The following is a 23,139-nucleotide window of genomic DNA, read 5'->3' as shown; positions in this document are numbered from 1 at the left end:
TGTCCCGGAGATGTTCCCTAAAGCGCTCTGCTAGGAGGCGTCCTGTCTCCCCAATGTAGAGGAGACCGCATCGGGAGCAACGGATACAATAAATGATATTGGTGGATGTGCAGGTAAAACTTTGATGGATATGGAAGGCTCCTTTAGGGCCTTGGATGGAGGTGGGGAAGAGGTGTGGGTGCAGGTTTTGCAGTTCCTGCGGTGGCAGGGGAAGGTGCCAGGATGGGAGGGTGGGTTGTAGGGGGGCGTGGACCTGACCGGGTAGTCACGGAGGGAACGGCCTTTGCGGAAGGCGGAAAGGGGTGGGGAGGGAAATATATCCCTGGTGGTGGGGTCTGTTTGGCGGTGGCGGAAATATCAGCGGATGATTTGGTTTATGCGAAGGTTGGTAGGGTGGAAGGTGAGCACCGGGGGCATTCTGTCCTTATTATGGTTGGAGGGGTGGGGTCTGAGGGCGGAGGTGCGGGATGTGGACGAGATGTGTTAGAGGGCATCTTTAACCACGTGCGAAGGGAAATTGCGGTCTCTAAAGAAGGAGGCCATCTGGTGTGTTCTGTGGTGGAACTGGTCCTCCTGGGAGCAGATATGGCGGAGGCGGAGGAATTGGGAATACGGGATGGCATTTTTGCAAGAGGTAGGGTGGGAAGAGTATTACTGATTAAGTCAGTTATCAGAGTGAAATCTGACTTGATAGAGTTATTTTAAAATGAATGTGCAATTTTTCACTGAAACATAAGCAAACAAGTCTGCAGATTAATTTTAACAATAAAACAAGAGCTTATCACACATTAGAAATAACAATAAAATAAACCAAATTATCTAAATATGACACAGGTAGAAAGATTTCGAAACACATGGCAAAACAAAATACCATCGACTCCCCAACACAATTTCAGTTAATCAAAAATCTGAGAAGTTTTTGTTTGCTATCTGTAAGTTTGACTTCACTGATTCTTTTCAAGTTCCTGTCTTGTGAATACTTTTCCTTGAACATTCGCACAACTAAGAGTTCAGACTTTCTCAGACTTACAATAACCTGTTGGTTTAACCAACAAAACACTCCTGGTCTGGAACTTTAACAAGCTACACTCTTTCATTGAGGTAACTTATTTCCTCAACCGCTCTGAACAACCTCTGTTTCCTAGGAGAGGTAAATACTTGTATTTGACTTCTGCCAGGATCGCTTCAAACTGCTGAAAAGTTTGCCAATTTCAGGATATTCTTTCAGCTGAAATCAATCCTTGATTTTTCTAAATCAAAAAAACAACAAACTGATCTGTTCCTATGTCTTTTTTTTTCTGTTCTGTTGCAAATAGCCACAATATAAAGAATTTTAATTAACGCTCCAGAACAATTATTTTAACTATCGGCTGTCTGTCGCACACACAGATTTAAAATCATGGCTCTTTAGAGACTAACCTAGTTAATTTTTAACCTAGTTAATTTTTAACCTAGTTAATTTTTAAACTCCTTGACAAAAAAGGCCAATACCCACGTGCCAACCTTTAAAAGTTATATGTATAAATCACACCATTTTCGTAACATCTCATGAAACCTAAATGGTAAACCATTTTCAATTCAGAAAATATCCAAATCACTCTTCAACTTCCATTTTTTCACATGGAATTTAAATACAAATATATATTCCCAACAGTAGTGTTCCATTCTGCTATAAAATGTGCTGATTGAATCTGACTTTCGGGTATCTACCTTTTGTTTTGCTTTCAGTCTTGAGTTCCCAGCAGCTCTCTGGCATCCTTGGTCTGCCAGCTACCTAATTGCCAAATGGTGAAACACACAATTTGTTTCCACAAATCATGGAATGCCAGGCTCATGTTGTACAGCATCTTCAAGATTATCCAATTAGCTTTTTTTGAGTATCATTAAAACAGTAAGTCTTGATGAGTGTAAGACTAAAAACTTCAACTTCTAGTCCCCTTTCAGCAATGAAAAGAGCAATGAAAGTTTTAAAATCTGATGCAATCCAGACATTCTTACGGTCTTTTAGGAGAAAGTGAGGACTGCAGATGCTGGAGACCAGAGTTGAAAAATGTGGTGCTGGAAAAACACAGCAGGCCAGGCAGCATCCGAGGAGCAGGAGAATCAACGTTTTGGGCATAAGCCCTTCTTCAGGAATGAGGCTGGTGTGCCAGGTGGGCTGAGATAAAAGGTAGGGGGGAGGGAATTTGGGGGAGGGGCGCTGGGAATACAATAGGTGGAAGGAGGTGAAGGTGAGGGTGATGGGCCGGAGAGGTCAGGAACAAGATTGCAGGTCAAGAGGGCGGTGCTGAATCTGGGGGTTGGGACTGAGATAGGTGGGGGGAGGGGAAATGAGGAAGCTGGAGAAATCTACATTCATCCCTTGTGGTTGGAGGGTTCCTAGACGGAAGATGAGGCGCTCTTCCTCCAGGCGTCGTGTGGTCAGGGTCTGGCGATGGAGGAGGCCAAGGACCTGCATGTCCTTGGAGGAGTGGGAGGGGGAGTTAAAGTGTTCAGCCACCGGTTGGTTGGTTGGTGCGGGTGTCCCTGAAATGTTCCGCAAGTAGGCGGCCTGTCTCCCCGATGTAGAGGAGACCACATCGGGTGTAACGGATACAGTAAATGATGTGTGTGGAGGTACAGGTGAATTTGTGACGGATATGGAAGGATCCATTGGGGCCTTGGAGGGAGGTGAGTGGGGAGGTGTGGGCGCAAGTTTTGCACTTCTTGCGATTGCAGGGGAAGGTGCCAGGAGTGGAGGTTGGGTTGGTGGGGTGTGTGGACCTGACGAGGGAGTCCCGGAGGGAGTGGTCTCTCCGGAATGCTGATAGGGGTGGGGAGAGAAATATATCCTTGGTGGTGGGGTCTGTTTGGAGGTGGCGGAAATGACGAAGGATGATACGATGTATCCGGAGGTTGGTGGGGTGGAAGGTGAGGACCAGTGGGGTTCTGTCCTGGTGGCGATTGGAGGGGTGGGGTTCAAGGACGGAGGTGCGGGAAGTGGAGGAGATGCGGTGGAGAGCATCATCGACCACGTCGGAGGGGAAATTGCGGTCTTTGAAGAAGGAGGCCAATTGGGTTGTTCGGTATTGGAATTGGTCCTCTTGGGAGCAGATGCGGCGGAGGCGGAGGAATTGGGAATATGGGATGGCGATTTTACAGGGGGCAGAGTGGGAGGAGGTGTAATCTAGGTAGCTGTGGGAGTCAGTCGGTTTATAGTAAATGTCTGTGTTGATGTCAAGGTTGCCCGAGATAGAAATGGAGAGGTCTTGGAAGGGGAGGGAGTCTGAGATGGTCCAGGGCAGAGGAGATGACCTCAGGGTTGCAGTGAGAGAGAGAGAGAGACTCACTGAGATTCTTGTGGAGAGAGGAGGAGAACTTCTTCAAGGTAGGCACCCTTGCAAGATGATTCGCAGTAAGGTTAAAATCAACTAGGCAAAAGTGAGGACTGCAGATGCTGGAAACCAGAGTTTAGATCAGAGTGGTGCTGGAAAAGCACAGCAGGTCAGGCAGCATCTGAGGAACAGGAAGATCAATGTTTTGGGCAAACGTCCTTCGTCAGGAATGGAGGCAGGGAGCCTCCAGGGTGGAGAGATAAATGGGATGGGTGGGGTGATGGGGAAAAGGTAACAATGAGTACAATAGGTGAATGGGGGTGGGGATGAAGGTGATAGGTCACAGGGAAGGGTGGAGAGGATAGGTGGTGAGCCAAGTGCTGGGAAATAGGACTAAATTAGGTTAGGATTTCTGGTCAGCATGGACAAGTTTCCATGCTCTACGTCTCTATGACTATGACTCTATGTGTTAATGTAACAATCCTCCAGCAAGAAATGTCATGGGGCATATGACTAACAAATATTTCTAGGCACCCACATGGCTTTCTTGCCTTTAGTTTAAAGTATTGCAGAATTTTTGGTTAACGTGTCAAGTAAAAACAGATTTCTACTGACATTTCTGTTCTGTATCAAAATCCAGAAAGGAATAGCTAAGGTTCTTTGCATTCTGTCAATGCATTCTTTCTGAACAAATCTTCCTCAGCATTAATTATAATGAACTACAGGAGAGCTAGGGTGTAATACCTATCATGAGGTATAATATTATGCTGATAAAAATTGGCAGATCAACCCAAAAGCAATGAGGTGTGAAGAATGACTTAAGAGATCAGGGATTAACCTTCACACATCAGCCCAAAGCAATCCTTATAAGCATCAACCATGGACATTTCAATAGGCAGAATAGATAGTGGTTCCGTCAACTTATCCAATCTGTTCAGCTGCCAGTAATTTCATGGTACTTTAGTTTAGTGGAGTTTAAATGAGTCTTCCCACATTTCTAATGCAATGCTTCCAGGTAATTAACTAAAACTGAAGACAAAATTTGTAAGTTATTCTTAATGCTCACTGGCTCAAATCTGCTTATTTGAAGATTGTACCAGTGAAAGAAAAAGCTCGTCATTATTTATTAAAGCAAAATTTATCATCAAAAATGAGGAATCAAGGTAAAACACTAGAATGTGAGTCAATGTCAAATTCTAAATTTGATTGTAGAGCTAAGTATGGAGAACGATGGTTCAATAATGCATGACCTACCATGATGAGCTGCAGGGACCAATCTAATTCTATGAAAGGAAGCCAACCAGAAATGAGTAATGTGCGTTACAAAGAAGGATTGATCAGTTTTGCTTGATTTAATTTTGGAAGGGTTGAAAATGAGAACAAATTTGCAGAATGCTCCAGAGCTGATGAAAAGAGTTGGAGGACTTGCTCCCTCCCCCAGTGGCAGGAAGGGTTCTTCAAGGCATTCCTGATGAAGGGATTATGCCCGAACTGTTGATTCTCCTGCTCATTGGATGGTGCCTGACCTGCTGTGCTTTACTAGCGCCATCATTTTCGACTTCTTCAGGGCACTGGAGAACTCAACAGAACAAATGGCAGGGCATTTCTGAACCATCCATCAGCAGGTCAAAACGGCACAATTTCTATCACATGTCCGACCCCAACTCAGCACTTTCAAATTCCAGATTCCTAACTCTCACTAGTAGACATTGTCTATTCTCTTATAATGTAATCATAATTTAAATTCCTAATCATAAATAATAAGGTGGAGAAATATATCTTTCAGCAAATAATGAATAGTCATTCAGATTTCTTTTATTCATTTACAGAATATGGAGAAAGTGGTACTCGGAACTGACAGCCAGACTACTGCGACCCCTAGGACTCATAACGGCACACAAACCAACAGCCACGCTCAGACAACAACTCACCAGAACGAAGGACCCGATACCCAACATGAGCAAAACGAATGTAGTGTACAAAATACCATGCAAGGACTGCACTAAACACTATATGGGACAAACAGGAAGACAGCTAACAATCCGCATACATGAACATCAACTAGCCACGAAACGACACGACCAGCTATCCTTAGTAGCCACACACGCAGACAACAAGCAACATGAATTCGACTGCGACAACAAGGGCTTTTGCCCGAAACGTCGATTTTGCCTGTCCTCGGATGCTGCCTGAATTGCTGTGCTCTTCCAGCACCACTGATCCAGACTACTATCATAGGGCAAGCCAGACAGAGAACAGCCAGGGAATTCCTAGAGGCATGGCATTCATCCACAAACTCCATCAACAAACACATCGACCTGGACCCAATATACCAACCACTACAGCGGACAGCTGAAACTGACAACCGGAAGTGGCAGGGACAGACCACTATAAACACCGGAGGAAACATCAAAGAAGCGCTTCGCAGGAGGCTCCCAAGCACTGATGATGTCGCCTAGCCAGGGGACGAAACGTTTGCAACAAAAACTTCCAGCTCGGCGAACAGAACCACAACAACGAGCACCCGAGCTACAAATCTTCGCACAAACTTTGAACATTGGTGTCCCTATGCATTTTCTGCCTTTGACCTTCTCAATGGTAGAGGTCACAGGTTTGAAAGGAATTGGCTGCAGTGCATCATATAGATGGTACATACTGCTGCTCCAGTGCGTCAGTAGTGAAGGGATAGAATGTTGAAAGGTAGTGGAGAGGGTGCCAATCAAACAGACTGCTTTGACCTAGATGGTGTTAAACATCTTGAGCATTGCTGAAGCTACACTTATCTAGGCAAGTGGAGAGCATTCTATCACCGTTCTGACTTGTGCCTTGTCGACAAAGGACGGGATTTGAGTGCTATGTCCCCTAACATCACAACACCAGAACAGCACAATAAATGTCTCAATGACTTGTAGAGAGCAGCTATGGTAAGACAGTGGTTCTCTTTTTAATTTAATGAACTTTAAATGAAATTTAAATGAGCATCATTGTTGAAATCATCAGAATTCTTGAAGAATATGAGAAACCGCACACAGTCATTGTAGTTTGTATAATGTGTCATTTGTGATGTTAAGGGACATAGCACTCAACTGTAGACTGGAAAATCCAATGTGATGGTCTTTTTTTTAATGTATTCATTCACAGGATGAGGGCATTGCTGGCTAGGCCAGCATTAATGCCTATCCCTAATTAACCAGAGGGCAGTTAAGAGTCAATGACATTGCTGTGGGTCTGAAGTCACATGTAGGCCAGACCAGGTAAGGATGGCAGTTTCCTTCCCTGAAGGACATTAGTGAACCAGCTGGGCTTTTCCAAAAATCAACAACAGATTTATGGTCATCATTCGACTCTTAATTCCAGATTTTTAAAAGTTGTATTCAAATTCCACCCTCTGCCATGGCGGGATTCGAACCCAGGTTCCCCAGGCATTGAATGAGGAACAGTGAGAAAGGTCCGACAGCATTTTTGAAGACTTTGGAATGAAAGGAAAGAGTGGATTAGGGTATTAGTGGGATAGAATAAATTGGGTTTCTAGGTAAAGCACTCAGAAAGAGGGCAGTTAGAAATACGCACCTTAAATATAACACATAGCTTTATTTATATGATTGTTAAAAAGTTACCTCTTAATTATTTTAGATAAGACATAAAGCTATTGCTAATCATTTGATCACAAAGTTAAAAATCACACAACACCAGGTTATAGTCCAACGGGTTTAAATGGAAGCACTAGCTTTTGGAGCGCCACTCACCTGATGAAGGAACAGCGCTTCTGAAAGGTAGTGCTTCCAATTAAACCTGTTGGACTATAACCTGGTGTTGTGTGATTTTTAACTTTGTATACCCCAGTTCAACACCGGCATCTCCAAATCATGACTACATTTGACTACAGCTGAAAATGTGTTGCTGGAAAAGCACAGCAGGTCAGGCAGCATCCAAGGAACAGGAGAATCGACGTTTCGGGCATAAGCCCTTCTTTCAGGCTTATGCCCGAAACGTCGATTCTCCTGTTCCTTGGATGCTGCCTGACCTGCTGCGCTTTTCCAGCAACACATTTTCAGCTCTGATCTCCAGCATCTGCAGCCCTCACTTTCTCTCGTACATTTGACGACAGACTGCTAAAAAATCTTTTAATTGGATAATGCTGCCCTCTGGTGTTATTCACTGAAATTGCACTTTATACCATGTCAAAGCTTTGTACAGCAAAAAGGCAGAGATTTGGTAACAGAGCACTTGGTCCAATCAATCAATACATTCCTTCTTTGCAAGAAAGTTTCTGGGTTTAAAATGTAGAATTCTATTTTTGCCAACTATATTTTGCATGGTTTCTTCTGCAGCTCTTCCTGACATAATTCAGAACTCTTATTTGCTCTCCAAAATGGCTGAGCGATCCAATTTGTTGTAACCAAAACCACTGAATAATTTTGAAAAGGGATAAAACCAGACAGATGACATCAGTCTAGTCTTGATCATCAGTAAAATATTCGAGGTGTCATCAACAGTGCTATCAAGCAGCAACTGCTCAGCAATAACCTGCTCAGTTTGGGTTCCTCCAGGCCCACTCAGCTCCTGACCTCATTACAGCCTTGGTTCAACCATTGACAAAAGAGCTGAATTCCAGAGGTAAGGTGAGAGTGGCAGTCCTTGACATCATGGGCTACATTTGACCTGGTGTGATATCAAGAAGCCTTAGCAAAACTGGAATCAATGGGTATTGGGGGGCGGGGAGGGGGGAGTTCTGTTGGTTGGAGTCATACCTTGCTCATAGGAAGATCGTTGTGGCAGTTACCTGTCAACCATCTCAGCTCCTTGACATTTCTCCTCAGGCTGGTGTCCTAGGTCCAACCATCTTCAGCTGCTTCATCAATGACCTTCCCTCCACCATAAGGTCAGAACTGGGGATTGTACAATATTCAGCACCATTTGTAACTCCTTAAGTACTGACACAGTCCATGTTCAAATGCAACTAAATCAGGCCAATATCCAGGCTTGGGCAAACAAGTGGCATGTAACATTTGTGTCACACAACTGCCTGGTAATGACTATTTTCAATAGGAAACAATCTAACTATCACCCCTTGATATTGAATGGTGTAACCATCACTGAATCCCCCACTATCAACAACTAGTAACCAGTGGCTACAAGAGCAGGTCAGAGGTTATGAATACTGAAACAAGTAACTCACCTCCTGGCTCTCCAAAGCTTGTTCACTGTCCACAAGTTACAAGTCAGGAATGTGATGGATAATGCCCACTTGTCTGCAACAGCTGCAACAACCCTCGTGAAACTTGACACCATCCAAGAAAAAGCAGCTTGCATGATTATCAGAAAATCCATAAGCATCCACTGCCTCTACCATCGATACTTGGTAGCAGCAGTGTGCCCAAGATGCACTGCAGAAATTCATCAAACATCCTTCAACAGCACCTTCCAAACCCACAACCACTTCCATCCAGAAGGACAGGGGCAGCAGAAACATGGGCATACCACCATCTGCACATTCCCCTCTAAACCACTTACCTTCCTGACTTGTAATTCCATCACTGTCTCTGGGTCAACATCCTGGAATTCCCTCCCAAAGGGCCTGGTGGGACAATCTACAGTGCGTAAACTGCAGCAGTTCAAGAAGACTGCTCACCATCACCTACGAGGGACGGGAAATAAGTGCTGGTGAACCAACAACACCTACATCCTATGAGTGAATTAAAAAAAGGCCAGGGTCCTGACCTAGGAACGAGAAATGACAATACCAAACATAATCTTGTTGAGTGTGCAAATTCATCCTTCGTAACATAGCCAGTTTATGCAAATTTCGGAGAGCTGTCCCACATTCCTGAAGAAGGGCCCGAAATGTCGATTCTCCTGTTCCCTGGATGCTGCCTGACTTGCTGCGCTTTTCCAGCAACACATTTTCAGCTCTGATCTCCAGCATCTGCAGACCTCACTTTCTCCCCACAGACTCATCAAGCTTGGGCGGCACGGTGGCACAGTGATTAGCACTGCTGCCTCACAGCGCCAGAGACCTGGGTTCAATTCCCGCCTCAGGCGACTGACTGTGTGGAGTTTGCACGTTCTCCCCGTGTCTGCGTGAGTTTCCTCCGGGTGCTCCGGTTTCCTCCCACAGTCCAAAGATGTGCAGGTCAGGTGAATTGGCCATGCTAAATTGCCTGTAGTGTTAGGTAAGGGGTGAATGTAGGGGTATGGGTGGGTTGCGCTTCGGCGGGTCGGTGTGGACTTGTTGGGCCGAAGGGCCTGTTTCCACACTGTAAGTAATCTAATCTAATTCTAAAGCTTGACATGATCATACTTACAATGTTGTATCTTACAGATCATGTCCCAGACTATACCATCACCATCCCCACAGCAATGAAGGCAGCACTGTGATATACAAGCAGGAGAGAGTTGCCTTGAGAATCCTTAACATTGACTCTGGATCTTGTGAACTCTCATGCCACCAGTTCAAATATGGGCAAGGAAATTTCCTGCTGCATACAAAGTACTGTCTGCATGTCAGCTGTTGAATCAGTACTCTTCCATATTGAACATCATTTGGCAGAAGAACTGAGGGTGGCAAGGGCATGAATATACTCTGGGGCAACTGTGGTAGTAGCACCACTACTGACTGAACTAGTTGAATCCAAAATGACATAGCTGCCAGGCTGTTCTGCTAAATCAGTAAAAATACTCCTCACATACCTGAATGAGTGCAGCTCCAACAGGACTGAAGAAACTGAACACAGTCCAAAACGATCAAGCCCATTTGATTGACACCACATCCACAAATATTCATTCTGGCTCCCTTTGGTGCACAGTGTCAGCAGTGTGTACAATCTACAAGATACTCCGCAGAAATGTGAGACAGCTTCTTACCCAGCAATACCGAGCCCATGACTATTACTATCTAGAAGGGCAAGGGCAACAGATACTTAACAATTCTCCCACTTGCAAATTCCTCTCCAAAGCACACACACCATCCTGTCCCTTCAGTGTCCCTTCAGTGTTGCTGGGTTAAAGTCCTGGAGATCTCTCCCTAAGAGCATTGTGGATGGGCCAGCACCAAATCACAGAAGGAAGCCATTCAATCTATCATGCCTGAACTGGCTTAATTATCTGGCTGGTTCCATTATCTAGCCAATCTTATGTCTTTTCCCCATAGCCCTGCACACCATTACAATTAAAAAAAATCCATTAATCTATTGAATGCCTCGATTGAACTTGCCTCAACCAGGTTTCCAGGCAGTCCATTCCATCCTCTAACAGCTCACTGTGTGAAAAAGCTTTTCCTCACATCACCCTTGCATCTTTTGGACATCACTTTAAACTGGGTGTCACTGTCAAATGGACAGCAGCAGTTCAAAAGACGGCTCACCACCAGCTTCTCAAGGGCTACTATAGATGGACAGTAAAACACTAGCCCAGCCAGTGATGCCCACATCTCATTAATGAATGAAAAATAATATTTAACCTCTCTTTTAGAAGTTCCCATCCTTAAAAGGCAATGCTTGCAGATTCTTTAAATATTTTTAAGGCAGAGGTCGATAGATTCTTGATGACCGGGGGATGCAAGATTATCAGGGATATACAGGAATATAGAGTTGAGGTTAACATGAGATCAGCCATGTTTTTATTGAATGGTAGGGCAGCCTTCAAGGGCCGAATGGCCTACCGTTCTTCCTTGTTCTTACTTCCGTGAGCAGAATCTGATTTGGAGAGGCATTGCCATAGAAAAGGCACCAGTTAGGTGAAGACTGAAAGCTGACTGTCAAGTTTTGTTTAAATTTTAATCCAGGCAGGTGGACTCTGATTGATCAAGGCATTACCCTGAGAAATCAACCAGAGAATGGCAGCCACCTATCTTGTTAAGATGAGACAGGGCAGTGTGTCCATGTGTTCGGTCTGCAAAATACATGGCAATGAGTATTATTGCATCTATCTTACAGTGTGTGCAAACATGCCACACTGTGAGCCTCACTTACAATATTAAGTTAGTAAGAAGTATAGAATCATCTAAGGTTCTTTGGCCCATTGAATCTACACTGTTTGCCGGCATAATTTATTGCACAATCGAGATTATTTAGCAAATGGTATTCACTAATGCAATAATGTCCGATGTTAGCCACTGTGTTTGAAGTTTTGCAAACACAGGTTGCTTTGGTCAGTGTTAACATTCCAGGTCCAGATAACCCTTCCTCAGAATAGTTCTGAGGAAAGATCACTGGACCTAAAACATTAACTCTGATTTCTCTTCACAGATGCTGCCAGACCTGCTGAGCTTTTCCAGCAATTTCTGTTTTTGTTTCTGATTTACAGCATCCACAGTTCTTTCAGTTTTTGCTTTGGTCAGCACCTCGGTTGTTGTGAGCAGCTGAAGAGACATGCCAATGATACAACCCACCAGTTTTTGGATTGGTGCTAGAATCACACTGCTACTGAAATCCATGTACCACATTACTTATTGATGTGATAGCAGAACATCTTTTTGGCCTGGCAATGGCATCCTGTTAGCAACAAGCCTTACCCTTCCAGGTAATCTGAGCAGATTGGGCATTTTTCAGGATCATGAGTAACAGCGTTAGACTCATTCATACACTTGCGTCATATCCAGCAAGAAATAATCTGACCCAAGCCACAGTGTGGCACACTTGGCCACTATTCCATTGGAAGTTCATTCCACGCATTGATCACATTGTTCAAAAGGACTCAGTACTTGTTCATTGGGTCTTGATTCAGAAAGGGTGGTGAGAGGAGTCGGGGTTGCTGAGGTCCATATCCTGCTCTTTTGCCTGTTCATCCCCCATACCCCATTGTCACTACGTCACATGTTTTCACTCAGCTATGGTGCATTATCATGTTCTTGCTGTTGTGCCACTGAAACATTTTTTACTGTTATGTTTAGACACTCTTGCATTTTCTTTTGTTGCAGGTGACCTTTTACTATTCAGCAAGTTATTTTATTAGTTTTCATATGTTTGTGTTCTCATCACAGTGATGTTCCTTGAACTTTAAAACCAAGGAATGACACAGAATCTAATATCGAATCTTTGTTCCAATTACCCTTTTAATGTTTACATTCCTACAGACATTGAATAAGCCATTTTTTCCTCTTCATATATCTTTTAATATGCTTGTTATCAAGGATCGTGTCTGCTTACTGTGTTCTTGTTTCATTTGGCAATGTATTTGATCATATATGTTCAACATTATACTTTTAATGTGAATTGTGAGCCTGCCATTCAACAGATATCCTCATTCTATTTAATTTAGTGATTAGCTCAATACATGGTTGTTCAAGATCCTCTTCAAGTCACTCTGCTTCCTCGACTCGTCCATTTCCCTGCAGTCACACAAATGTCTTCTATCCCTATCCCTACTATGAGGGGAAGATGAAAGGTCATCAATGATAGCAACATAAAGGTTGAGGGGATGCTCTCTGACAGAGGCTACAAGTCGCTCACAAGAACTTGATGCTGAAACTTTGCTATCTGTGATCCAAATATCAACTGTGCAATAACAATACCAAATGCTTGCCACCATATGAAGAGTGGGAAGAGTAAATCATTATTCTTCTGTTCAGCAGTGGTGTACTCTTTGCATTTGATGCCCTGATAGGGGCAATTGCATGAATTATGCATCTCCTGAATCACCCATCTAGCATCAAATTGTCACTAGATCAGCCGATCATTATTGAAGAACGAACATGAAAAATTTCAGCCTCAAACTAACATGGCCAATGCATACCTTGCAATATTTGCTTCCTTTGCATGTCAGCTAAACAAATCCAATCAGATGCTAATTTAAAAGTGCAACTTGGGCTTGGCATTTCTAGCTCACATTTCAGAGCTAATATTGAAAGACAATGCTTTGGAGCTGCCACACTCGCACACTGGGCTGTAAATATGAAAGGACATGGATTATGGCATTTACATGGAGAAGCAAGCAAAAGTAACAATAAATAATAAAGAATGGCTTATGTGTTCAATGCTTCTTTAATGACATGATAACAGGTTGACCAGTTTAAAGTTGGAATGTTAGTGAGTGCATAGATCAAAATTAGGTATGTGCGCCTTGCACATGAATATAATATAGTATTACAAGATTAGACATATTGTGTATACTTTAGTCTGTCTCAACCATATATGATCAATGTAATTATTTATTCTTTAATATATTTTAATAGCTTCATCATTATGGTTTTCTTTTCATATTTTTGCTGAACCAGGACTAGATATAGTTCAGAAAGTGCAGAAAAGAAAATTAGAAAAGCCTTGAGGACACTGTTGAGAATTTAAGTCAGAGACACCTCCCTTGTTAATTATACAAATTATGGACAAGGATTAATGGTTGATGCAAATCCATTATTTAAGTAGATAAAAAAGAGGCATTTTTTGACATTAGTGTGGTGAATAGGAACAGAGCTGTATACGTGAATGATTTCACTTTGTGAATACATGTAAACTGAATAAACATTGACTTCTAATCCCCTCCTTCAGCGAACAGCTGTTAGACATTTAACACCCCACATCTCCATTTATCCAAATTTCTTGAAGAGTTGTTTTGATTGTAATTACACTCCGTGAGGAAGTAACTCTCAGTACAAACCTGTGATCAAGATCTTGCCATACCACAGAGTTGTATCCTACCCCTCCTGTGACACAGTGCACTGACCTTTTGATATAGTTTGAATTTTCTGAATACTTTTTGAGGTTAGCTTGCTTTGACCACACTCTCCTACTGATGGATGGGTTTCAAGTTTGCTCATATATAATATAAATATATCGATCATGGTGGCTCTGTGATTAGCACTGCTGCCTCACAGCACCAGGGTCCCAGGTTCAATTCCAGCCTTGGGTGACTGTCTGTGTGGAGTTTGCACATTCCCCCCATATCTGTGTGGGTTTCCTCCGGGTGCTCTGGTCTCCTGCCACAGTCCAAAGATGTGCAGGTCAGGTGAATTGGCCATGCTACATTATCCATAGTGTTAGGCGCATTAGTCAGAGGGAAATGGGTCTGGGTGGGTTACTCTTCGGAGGGTCAGTGTGGACTTGTTGGGCCAAAGGGCCTGTTTCCACACTGTAAGTAATCTAATCATATAACTATACTATAATCTTCAATACTCTACCCTTAAATAGCTTCTGAACTTCACTCGTCTCTAAATTTGTTCATGCTATCTATATGATCAGAATCCCATCTCTCGACCTTTTATTTGAACTCTGGGATCCTGATCTGTCTTACTATTTTCCATCGAGTTTTTTGGCATTCTAATGACTATGTCAGCAGACTTACTATGCCCATTCACATCATCATTTTGGCTGCTTGATCAGATTCCCAGTCATCACTTCAATTTCCACTTTTTTATTTCTTTTTTAACCTCTTTCCTCTTTATTCCACCTGAACTCCTCTGCTCTATTGTTACTCATCATGTCTCAGTTACTCTGACCCCCCAAATCCTAGGCCACCCATTCAGTGCACCTTGTGTATTCCCGCTGTCTTACCATCATCCTTACCTTGACTCACTGTTAGGTAAGCCTGCAGCTTCCTATACTGTGTCTCTCAGCATCTTCAGAAGGGGTTGTGAAGACCCAATGTGTTTGTAACTTCAACTGCACATTATACCCTCTCATGAACTTCATGTTAGGGCTAATCATGCTAACTTTAACCGCACCTCACTCAGCCCATTAGGAGCTGTCCCAATATGACTGTAGATTAGTAAACTGTATTATTAAGGGATTAACTCAGAAATATCATGGATAAGTGAAGATCAAGGACAATATAATGAAACCAAAGTATGATAAAGAAAAGAAGAGTAAAGTTAACACCAAAAGAGTAACTTTAAGACTGCATAATTAAGAAAGTAAGTGAGCAGACATGGTGAAGTAAGTTTAAGACATGGCAGCTCAGATCAGTCAATTGGAATGTGTGACCTGTAATATGTGGGAAGACACCAACCTACTGGTGTCCTATATGGTCACATGTGCAGAAAGTGCTCCCAGCTGCAGAAACTTGATCTCCAAGATTTGGAAATTTGGTTGAAATTTATTGACACAATTCTCTCAAAACGATGCCTCCCTATTTTCCACGTTATTGAAAAGATACTCACCAAACATACAAACCCTTTGTAGCTATAAAAGCAAACTATCTTTACTTATCTCTGTGCCTTGCCTGCAGCCTTTGACATGGTTGATCATATTATTCACCTCCAACACTTCTCCACTGTCATCCAGATGGGCAGGATCACACACTCCGAGTTACATAGTCAGAGTACCTGAAATGGCTTCCCTCTTGCTTCAGGACAGTGATCTCTGCAAAGTTTCATTTCTTGCTCCCCCCGCCCCCCCAACCTTTGGCTATCCATTCTGTTAGTTTTAAACCCAGGCTAAGGATACATACTTTTATCTCATCACTGTTACTGAATAACCAGACTACTTGCCGAATATGTGGTACTGCACAAGCAAACATTACCACTGATTAATTATTAGTAAGACCGAAGCCAATTTGTACAATCCCTACCATGAACTGTTCTCCAGCTATCAATTCCATTCCCTTCCCTTATAACTTTCTGAATCCAAAACTGAGTGTTTGCAACCTCAGTGTCACTTTAACCCAAATGCCAGTGCCATCATCATGATAGGCTAAATTCAACTAAAACAATGCCTGACTGCTCCCTATCTGAGGAGAAAGTGAGGGCTGCAGATGCTGGAGATCAGAGCTGAAAATGTGTTGCTGGAAAAGCGCAGCAGGTCAGGCAGCATCCAAGGAACAGGAGAATCGACTTTTCGGGCATAAGCCCTGAAGAAGGGCTTATGCCCGAAACGTCGATTCTCCTGCTCCCTATCTGAGCTCATTTGCTGCTAAAATCCAAATCCATGCCTTTTTTATTTATTCAGCAATATAAACCTTGCTGGCTGGCAAAGCTTTATGGCCATCCCTGCTTATCCTTGAAAAGGTAGCCTTCCTTACCCACTGTCATCCATTGGTCTAGATAGATCTCCAGTGCTGTGGGGGAGGGAGTCCAGAATTTTGACCCAACAGCACTGAAGGAAGAGCAATTATTTTCATTACTATTTTGTACTCCTATAATTCTGGCCTCTTCAGGAGCCATGATTGTAAGTGTTTCACTTTGGTGGCCATGCCTAAAGCTAGCGAGATACTAAGTTCTTGAATCCTTTTTGCCTCCCTATTTATATTTCAAGACTTGGATAGCCAGAATTTTAATAAGTGAGGGTTACAGAGAAAAGGCTGGAAAATGGAGTGGAGAATTATCAGATCAGCGATTGTCTTATTGTATAACAGAGCAGACATGTTGAGCTGAAATAGTCTACATCTGATCAAATACCTTATGGTCTTATTTCTCTTTATTCCTATAACATGTTCTTTAAAGCTCACCTCTTTGGCCAAGCTTTTGGTCACCTCTACTAAAATATCTTTACATGGCATATTCCACATTTTGTACCAAACATTCTTGCAAAGTGTCTTGGAAGATTTAATTACAATAAATTTTCTCTATAAATAAATGTCTTCTGGTTGTTATTGAAAGATGCGACATGAACCAAAGACAATGCTGGGAATAAAATGTATAATATTCATTGAAGATACACAATGTTAATTGCATTATGGCAATTCTGAAATGCTAACCATAAATTATGCCACAAGAACAATTGAGAAAACTACAGGGAAACAAGTGCAATTAAAAAGTAAAAAAAGAGAGTAACTGAAAACAAAGACCGCAAAACTTACATGGACTTTTTTCTGGTCTCCTGGAATAGTTATAATACAATGTTTAGAAGAACTGCACAAGATTACAGAAACAAAATATTTCAAATTGTTATTTAAAATTGTGCAATTAATGCTACAGTCCAAATTTTTCAAGACATCTAAGAAGAGGAATCATTGAATATTGGTGGATAGATTACTGTAATAAATATGTGCAACAGCAAAGCAAAAAGCTAACTGGGTGCACAACTAGTGGAATATAAAGCACATTTCAAAAAATGATCTTTCGGCTGCATAGGCCATTAAACAATCACATATAGAGCATTATGCACAAATCTAAGCACAGTCATAGAAATATCCAGACACTGAAAAGAGCACAAATAGTAACATCCTAAGGTATCTGGAATGTGAGGAGAGGGTAAAAAGCCTGGAAACATTTAATCAAGGGAGGAAAAAAGGCTTGAATAGTATACTATTGAGACATTCAGGATTATTAAGGAAATGGTAAAGACAATTTTAAAATTTCTGCAAACGTTAGAAGCAACATGAAGCTTAGAAGAGATCAGGTTTAATACCTTTATGTAGGGGTTGGTTGCATGCAAGGAATGTATTACCCAGAAAGAAAATGGGGGAAAAAAGTGAGAAATTTTAAAGGAGAGTTGGATAGAAATGAAATGGGCCTTAGAAGGGTAGTGTGGTTTTTAGGAATAGTAGTTACTGTCTTTTCAGCCCGATACCTTTTAAAGTAGCTTTTTGCTATGATATTAGCATTAGGTTCAGTGCCATGCTGTGTTGTAGCCTTTAGGAATGATTACTCCAACAGAATTGCTAGTTTCCTGCATCTGCCTGGATTCTGCAGCTTCATGGAAGTCTGATATGGTATTATTTCACTATCAACATTTATGCTAAAAAGGTTCTAGAGCAGCAACAATTCCATTCCAAACATACAAATAATCAAAATGGTACACTGGGCAAGAGTTTCTATCCGAATTTTAAAATTACTAACCAAGACATTTATTGGAATTTTGTCATATTTATTACTTTTAAATAAATTCATTCCACACTCATGCATTTTGGCGATACAAAAGATGTCCATTCATACTTACACATGCGCTTATAATTCGATTTTAAATTAGTTGCTATCCAATAGAAATCACTAGCCAGCCAAAGACTTACAGCAACACTGTTTTAGATACCTTGACTAATTTTGTAGAACATGCCTTTCAGATACATAAATATACTTTGTATCTATGCAATAACTTGTCTGGTCTTTCTACATGTGACTCCAGACCCACAGCTATGTGGTTGATTCTTAAGTGCTCTCTAGGCAATTAATTGTGGGCAATAAATGCTGGCCTAGTTAGCAAAACCCACATTCTATGAACAAATAAAAAGAAAATTCAGTCAACCCCGCTGACTCGAACGTTCTTAGCTCTGTACTATCCTACAGCCCTACACACCAGCTCAGATATATATGTTTTTCTAAATTCTGATCTCTTGATCATTCCTGATTTTCACTTCATTTTTGAGACCCATGCTTAGAGGTTGTCAGCTTTGCATTTCCCTCCATAAACCTTACTTCCTTACTATATATCCCGTATTTGGTGAATTCTTTTCAATCTATTAGTTTGGCCATGATTTTGGTCATCACTTCTAAGATCTCTTCAGATGAAGTTGTATTACATTTTGCTCGATAATGCTCTTATTAAGTACCTAGGGGTGGTTTATTACATTCAAGGTGTCATCTTATTAGGAGTTGGTGTTGATGCACTCATAGGGATTATGACCTGTTAGTCTATTTTTTATCATTCCATCTTGTCAACAAATGGACAGAAAGATTAAAATATATGGTCATACAGGTAAATATTAATACCGCATATCCTTTATTGACATTGAAAACTCTTCTATTATTCATGAACCAGAAATTAGTAGCACCTAGTTCATAATAAGGCATGTTCAGCTAGTGATTAAAATATTGAATAACAGCTCTACTGTTGCAATAAATAATTAAATATTTTATATTTAATAAACAAATATACATGAATAAAAGTTTCAGAAAATAAAAATCTGTTAAATGTACATGTAAAAATGATTAAAATCCTCAATAATGGGTATGTACATTTGTGAAAGGTTAATTAGCATATACATTGATAAGCTTTGGCACTAATTCAAACCTTAAATACAATTTGTTGGCTCTATAGCTCAATCATGTTCATTTTTACATAGATAATAAGCATGCAAATCTATTCATTTCATATCATTTTCTCTATTATAACAATGGTTCCTCACATATTTTGTTAGTGTTTCTCTGGAGTACTTGAATTTGATTTCGAGAATTTCGCAGTCATGTTCCCCTCTGGTTGGGACCAGTCCACACGCTTTTATAACAAGGTGCGTTGAGGGCTGAAGGTTATGCCCGCATATCCCATAATGAAACCAAAAAAGAACTACGTTACTTTTAAATATCTGTTCCCCCTACTCCAGCGATGCACAGCCATGCTACGACGTGTTAAGTTTCATTCTCTGACAAAATTAAGCCTCACATTTTTCTCGTTCTATCAACTCACGTTCAATGCGGTTACCAGGAATCCAATCCACAAACAGAATTCACTTACAATACATGCAGACATGGACAGCCTGCATCCGTACGGTATTAAACCCGACAATGCAGTTAGATAGAATCGAGTGGCAATTTTCCTCTTAGATTCAGGCAATATATCATTAAGCAGCAGTGTATATAGCAATTCCGTTCAGCACTTTCTGCACCCGGTATGTTAAAAACAAAAGATTTTTTATCGTGTTATCTGTCAGCCAACTTTGCAATGCCCCTGATTTTCAACGCCAGTACTTAATCTGTGATGGGGTGACCCAGCTAAAAAATGTATCAAAAAGTATAACACGCCATGCAGTATCATTAGAGGACTATTTTGTATTTGATGCAACAGCATGCTCCGGCAGAAACAATTAATTCACGTTCAAAAATGCCTCTCAGGGAAAATTCGAAGTCTTGTGGTACGCTACAGGACATCCACACAGCGGAATGTCGATATTCCTAAAGGCAATGGCTTTAGGGACTGGGGTATGGGCAATTCCTTGATGCTAGCTGGGAATCTAGACGGTGGAAGGCATTTTAAAATGCCCTGCATCGAGATGAGGAATAAAGTGGCGGGTGCTTTCCCGCAGAGGTAGTTGTATTTCTCCTCCCCCAGAAGCCCATTCCACTCAGTCGGGTTGTCCTCCAGAGCCCTCTTCATTTTGAACTGCAGACTGGACATGAACAGCAGCAGCTGGTCGATGCAGAGCCTCTTGGACTCGACGTTGATCTTTGACACCCGGAGTTGCTCCAGGATGACATCGAGAGGGGTCAGCCCCTTGCTGTCCACGATCTTGGGCGAGGCGCCGCTGCCCAGTAACATGAGCACAGTCTCGGCCCTGAGCAGCTCACACGCCAAGTGCAAAGGGGTCTTGCCGTCCTCGATGTGGAAGCAGCCTTTCCTGTTGATGTAGGACTTGAAGCCCGGCAGTTGGTGGGTTATCTTCAGGATCAGCCCAAGGATGTCCTTGCGGTCATACCTGACCGCCATGGCGAGGTGAGGGGCCGAGGAAGGGCAACAGCAGAAGCGATCCCCGGGCACCTCCAAGGCCTCGTCCGGGTAATGGCTTAGCAGGTATTGGGCGTACGGGAGGTGATTGTGTACCACTGCGTACAGGAGGGCCTCTGAAGGCGAGTAAGTGCGGAGGGTGGTGCTGTCTTCCCAGTAAAACGATTCCATCGTCCTCATGTCCTCTAGCATCCAGACGGGCTTGCGGTCTCTAACTGCCTGGTAAAACATATAGGAGAGGAACTTACACTGTCTTTCATCGTCCTGGCTGGAAGCTGAGTTGCTGCACATCCTACAGGGAGAGGTGCCAGCTAAAGTTGTCCACTCACAGATTGCCAGATGGTCTCCTTATCCCTTTGCTCCCCCTCAATTTTTTTTTCCCCCAAAAAAGATTCACTCCTTACGCGAACCCAAGGGTCAAACCTGTCCAGTGCATTTTCACCGCAGTCTTCTGCAACAGTCTCGTCCGTCCAACAGGGCTCAGGAGCTCAACGGGATGGACCTTCCCGGAGAAATCGGCGAGGGGGCAGCGGCTGGGGGGGGGGGGGGGGGTAAAGAGAAACAAGCGCTCCGAGACTGCAGTGGGACTCAGACGGAGCTGCATTGGAGCCGGTGGGAGGCACTGAGGGAGCGAGGCTGACGGTAGGGGAGGGGGAATACAGCAAGGCAAGGGCGCCTGTCTCTCTCTCTCTCGCCGCTAGCGCCGCTCATCTGGCGTGCAGGCGCCGCTCGGTGGTCCGCAGCGCGGGCTCACGGCTCGCTCTCCTCCGCCTCTGGGAGCGATCCGCCTGGCCGGGCAGACCCGGGGCCACCAGGTTGAGGGTGCAAGTGACCCCCCGGCGCCACAGCAGACACGATGGGCAGAAATAAAGGGACAGGGGCAGGCGAAAGTGACACCGGATAGCCGGCACCGAATAGGAAAGCATAATGTGCAGAGAAGGTCAACGGGAAAATGAAGAGGCCAGCGAGCAGAGGAAGGAAAGATAATGCAACGGGGGTGAAATTGAGAGGGAGGGGGGTCAAAAAAAAGGAAATTAAATGTATGTTAAAATGCAGAGACAGGTTGTACAGAGAGATATACAAGAGGAGGGAGGGGGCGGGTAATTATTAAGGGGAAATTGTCCCTGAAGCTTTATATGAATGAAGTGATGTAACAAAAGGACATGACATAACTGGGCAGATTAAAATTAGTTGCTATTGGATGCGTAGCACAGAGAGACCCAGTTGCAATATATCTGAATATCATCTCTCTGGCTGGTGCTGCCCTTAGCGCCATGCCTGGCTTTTCCCAATGTTGAGGAAAAAAAATCCCAAAGAAATGCAGTTTCAACATTCACTGTTGTCTGACAAACGTCAGCGTTATTGATAGCGTGTGTCACAGCCTCCCCGGGGTGAAAAGTCACCGCGTTTACTTTAAAAGGGGCGCAGCGTGAAGGACCCCACAAGGTTGGAAAGTGACTGAGAAATCAAACACACACAGGCGCTGGTCAGCGTGAGCGGGGGGGCTGCTCATTCAGGGTAATTTAGGGTTCTCGCCAGTTTGTGCATCTTCAGTCCCCGCCCAACGCTTAAAACACGCACAGACATACACGCAGACAGACAGACACACACAGACAAACACACATACACACAGAGACACACACAGACAAACAAACACAGGGAGGAATTAAAAATGTAATTTTCAGTGAGGAACACAGATCACAGAGCCGGATATTCCGGGGAACGGCAATCTCACGCAGCGTCAACTCCGGATTTCTTTTTGTGTGAAAAGGAGATAGCTCCTCATTTCTGAGGAGATTGAGCTTCATGGCGCCCCCAGAATGCAGGCTGGGCGGGGGTTGGGGACATATCCGATCTGACAGAGGAAGGAAGACCACGCCCGTCTTCACAGCAGGCAGCTGCCTTGTTCCGACATCGAGCAATGATCCTACAGCCACTTTGACAGCTGCTGTCAAACTGGAGCTACACAAGGCCACTGTAATGTTAGGGTCCTGGAAGGGGAGGCAGCCAGGTAAGGGGGAGGGGGGGGGGGCAATAGCTGGCGAGGGTGCCAGGGTTAAGATGAGTAGAGGGTATGATACCAGACAAGTGGGGAGCAGGGGACCATCTGGTTAAGATGCCAGTCGGATGGGGAGGGTAATGTGCTAGGTGTGTAAGATCAAAGTCGAAAAGTGCGGTGCTGGAAAAGCGCAGCAGATCGGGTAGCATCCGAGGAGCAGGAGAATCGACATTTCTCTCCTGGACCTCAGATGCTGCCTGACCTGCTGTGCTTTTCCAGCACCACACTTTCGACTCTAACCTCCAGCATCTGCAGTCCTGACTTTCTCTCACGTGTGTTGGATGCTATGCAGAAAGGATGGCAAGGTGCAAAGCGACAAGTGATGCCGCATTAAGCAGAGGTTGGAGCGGGTGGGAGAAATCCAGTTCTGCGGTGTGAGGAGAGGGTGGTTGGGAGTGTTGTGGTTGGGTGGGGGCGGTGTGTGTTGGGTCAGAATGGGTTCTTTTAGGGAACTGTTCCC

At 43.3% G+C, this 23,139-nt stretch overlaps 1 protein-coding gene across 1 annotated transcript; it reads right to left on the bottom strand.

Moving 5' to 3' along the window:
* Positions 1-16,885: 16,885 nt before the first annotated feature.
* LOC122552708 (ankyrin repeat domain-containing protein 9) lies at positions 16,886-22,198 on the bottom strand. The gene has a single exon (XM_043695596.2). It carries the CDS (start codon positions 20,909-20,911, stop codon positions 20,036-20,038), a length of 876 nt encoding a protein of 291 aa, XP_043551531.1. The 5' UTR covers positions 20,912-22,198; the 3' UTR covers positions 16,886-20,035.
* Positions 22,199-23,139: the final 941 nt, after the last annotated feature.

This window comes from Chiloscyllium plagiosum, unplaced genomic scaffold (assembly GCF_037043375.1).
Source record: "Chiloscyllium plagiosum isolate Xiang-an unplaced genomic scaffold, Cpla_swu_hap1 HiC_scaffold_10, whole genome shotgun sequence".
Classification (NCBI taxonomy): domain Eukaryota; kingdom Metazoa; phylum Chordata; class Chondrichthyes; order Orectolobiformes; family Hemiscylliidae; genus Chiloscyllium; species Chiloscyllium plagiosum.
Note: the sequence above shows the minus strand (reverse complement) of the source record. Positions and strands in the feature narration are given on the sequence as shown.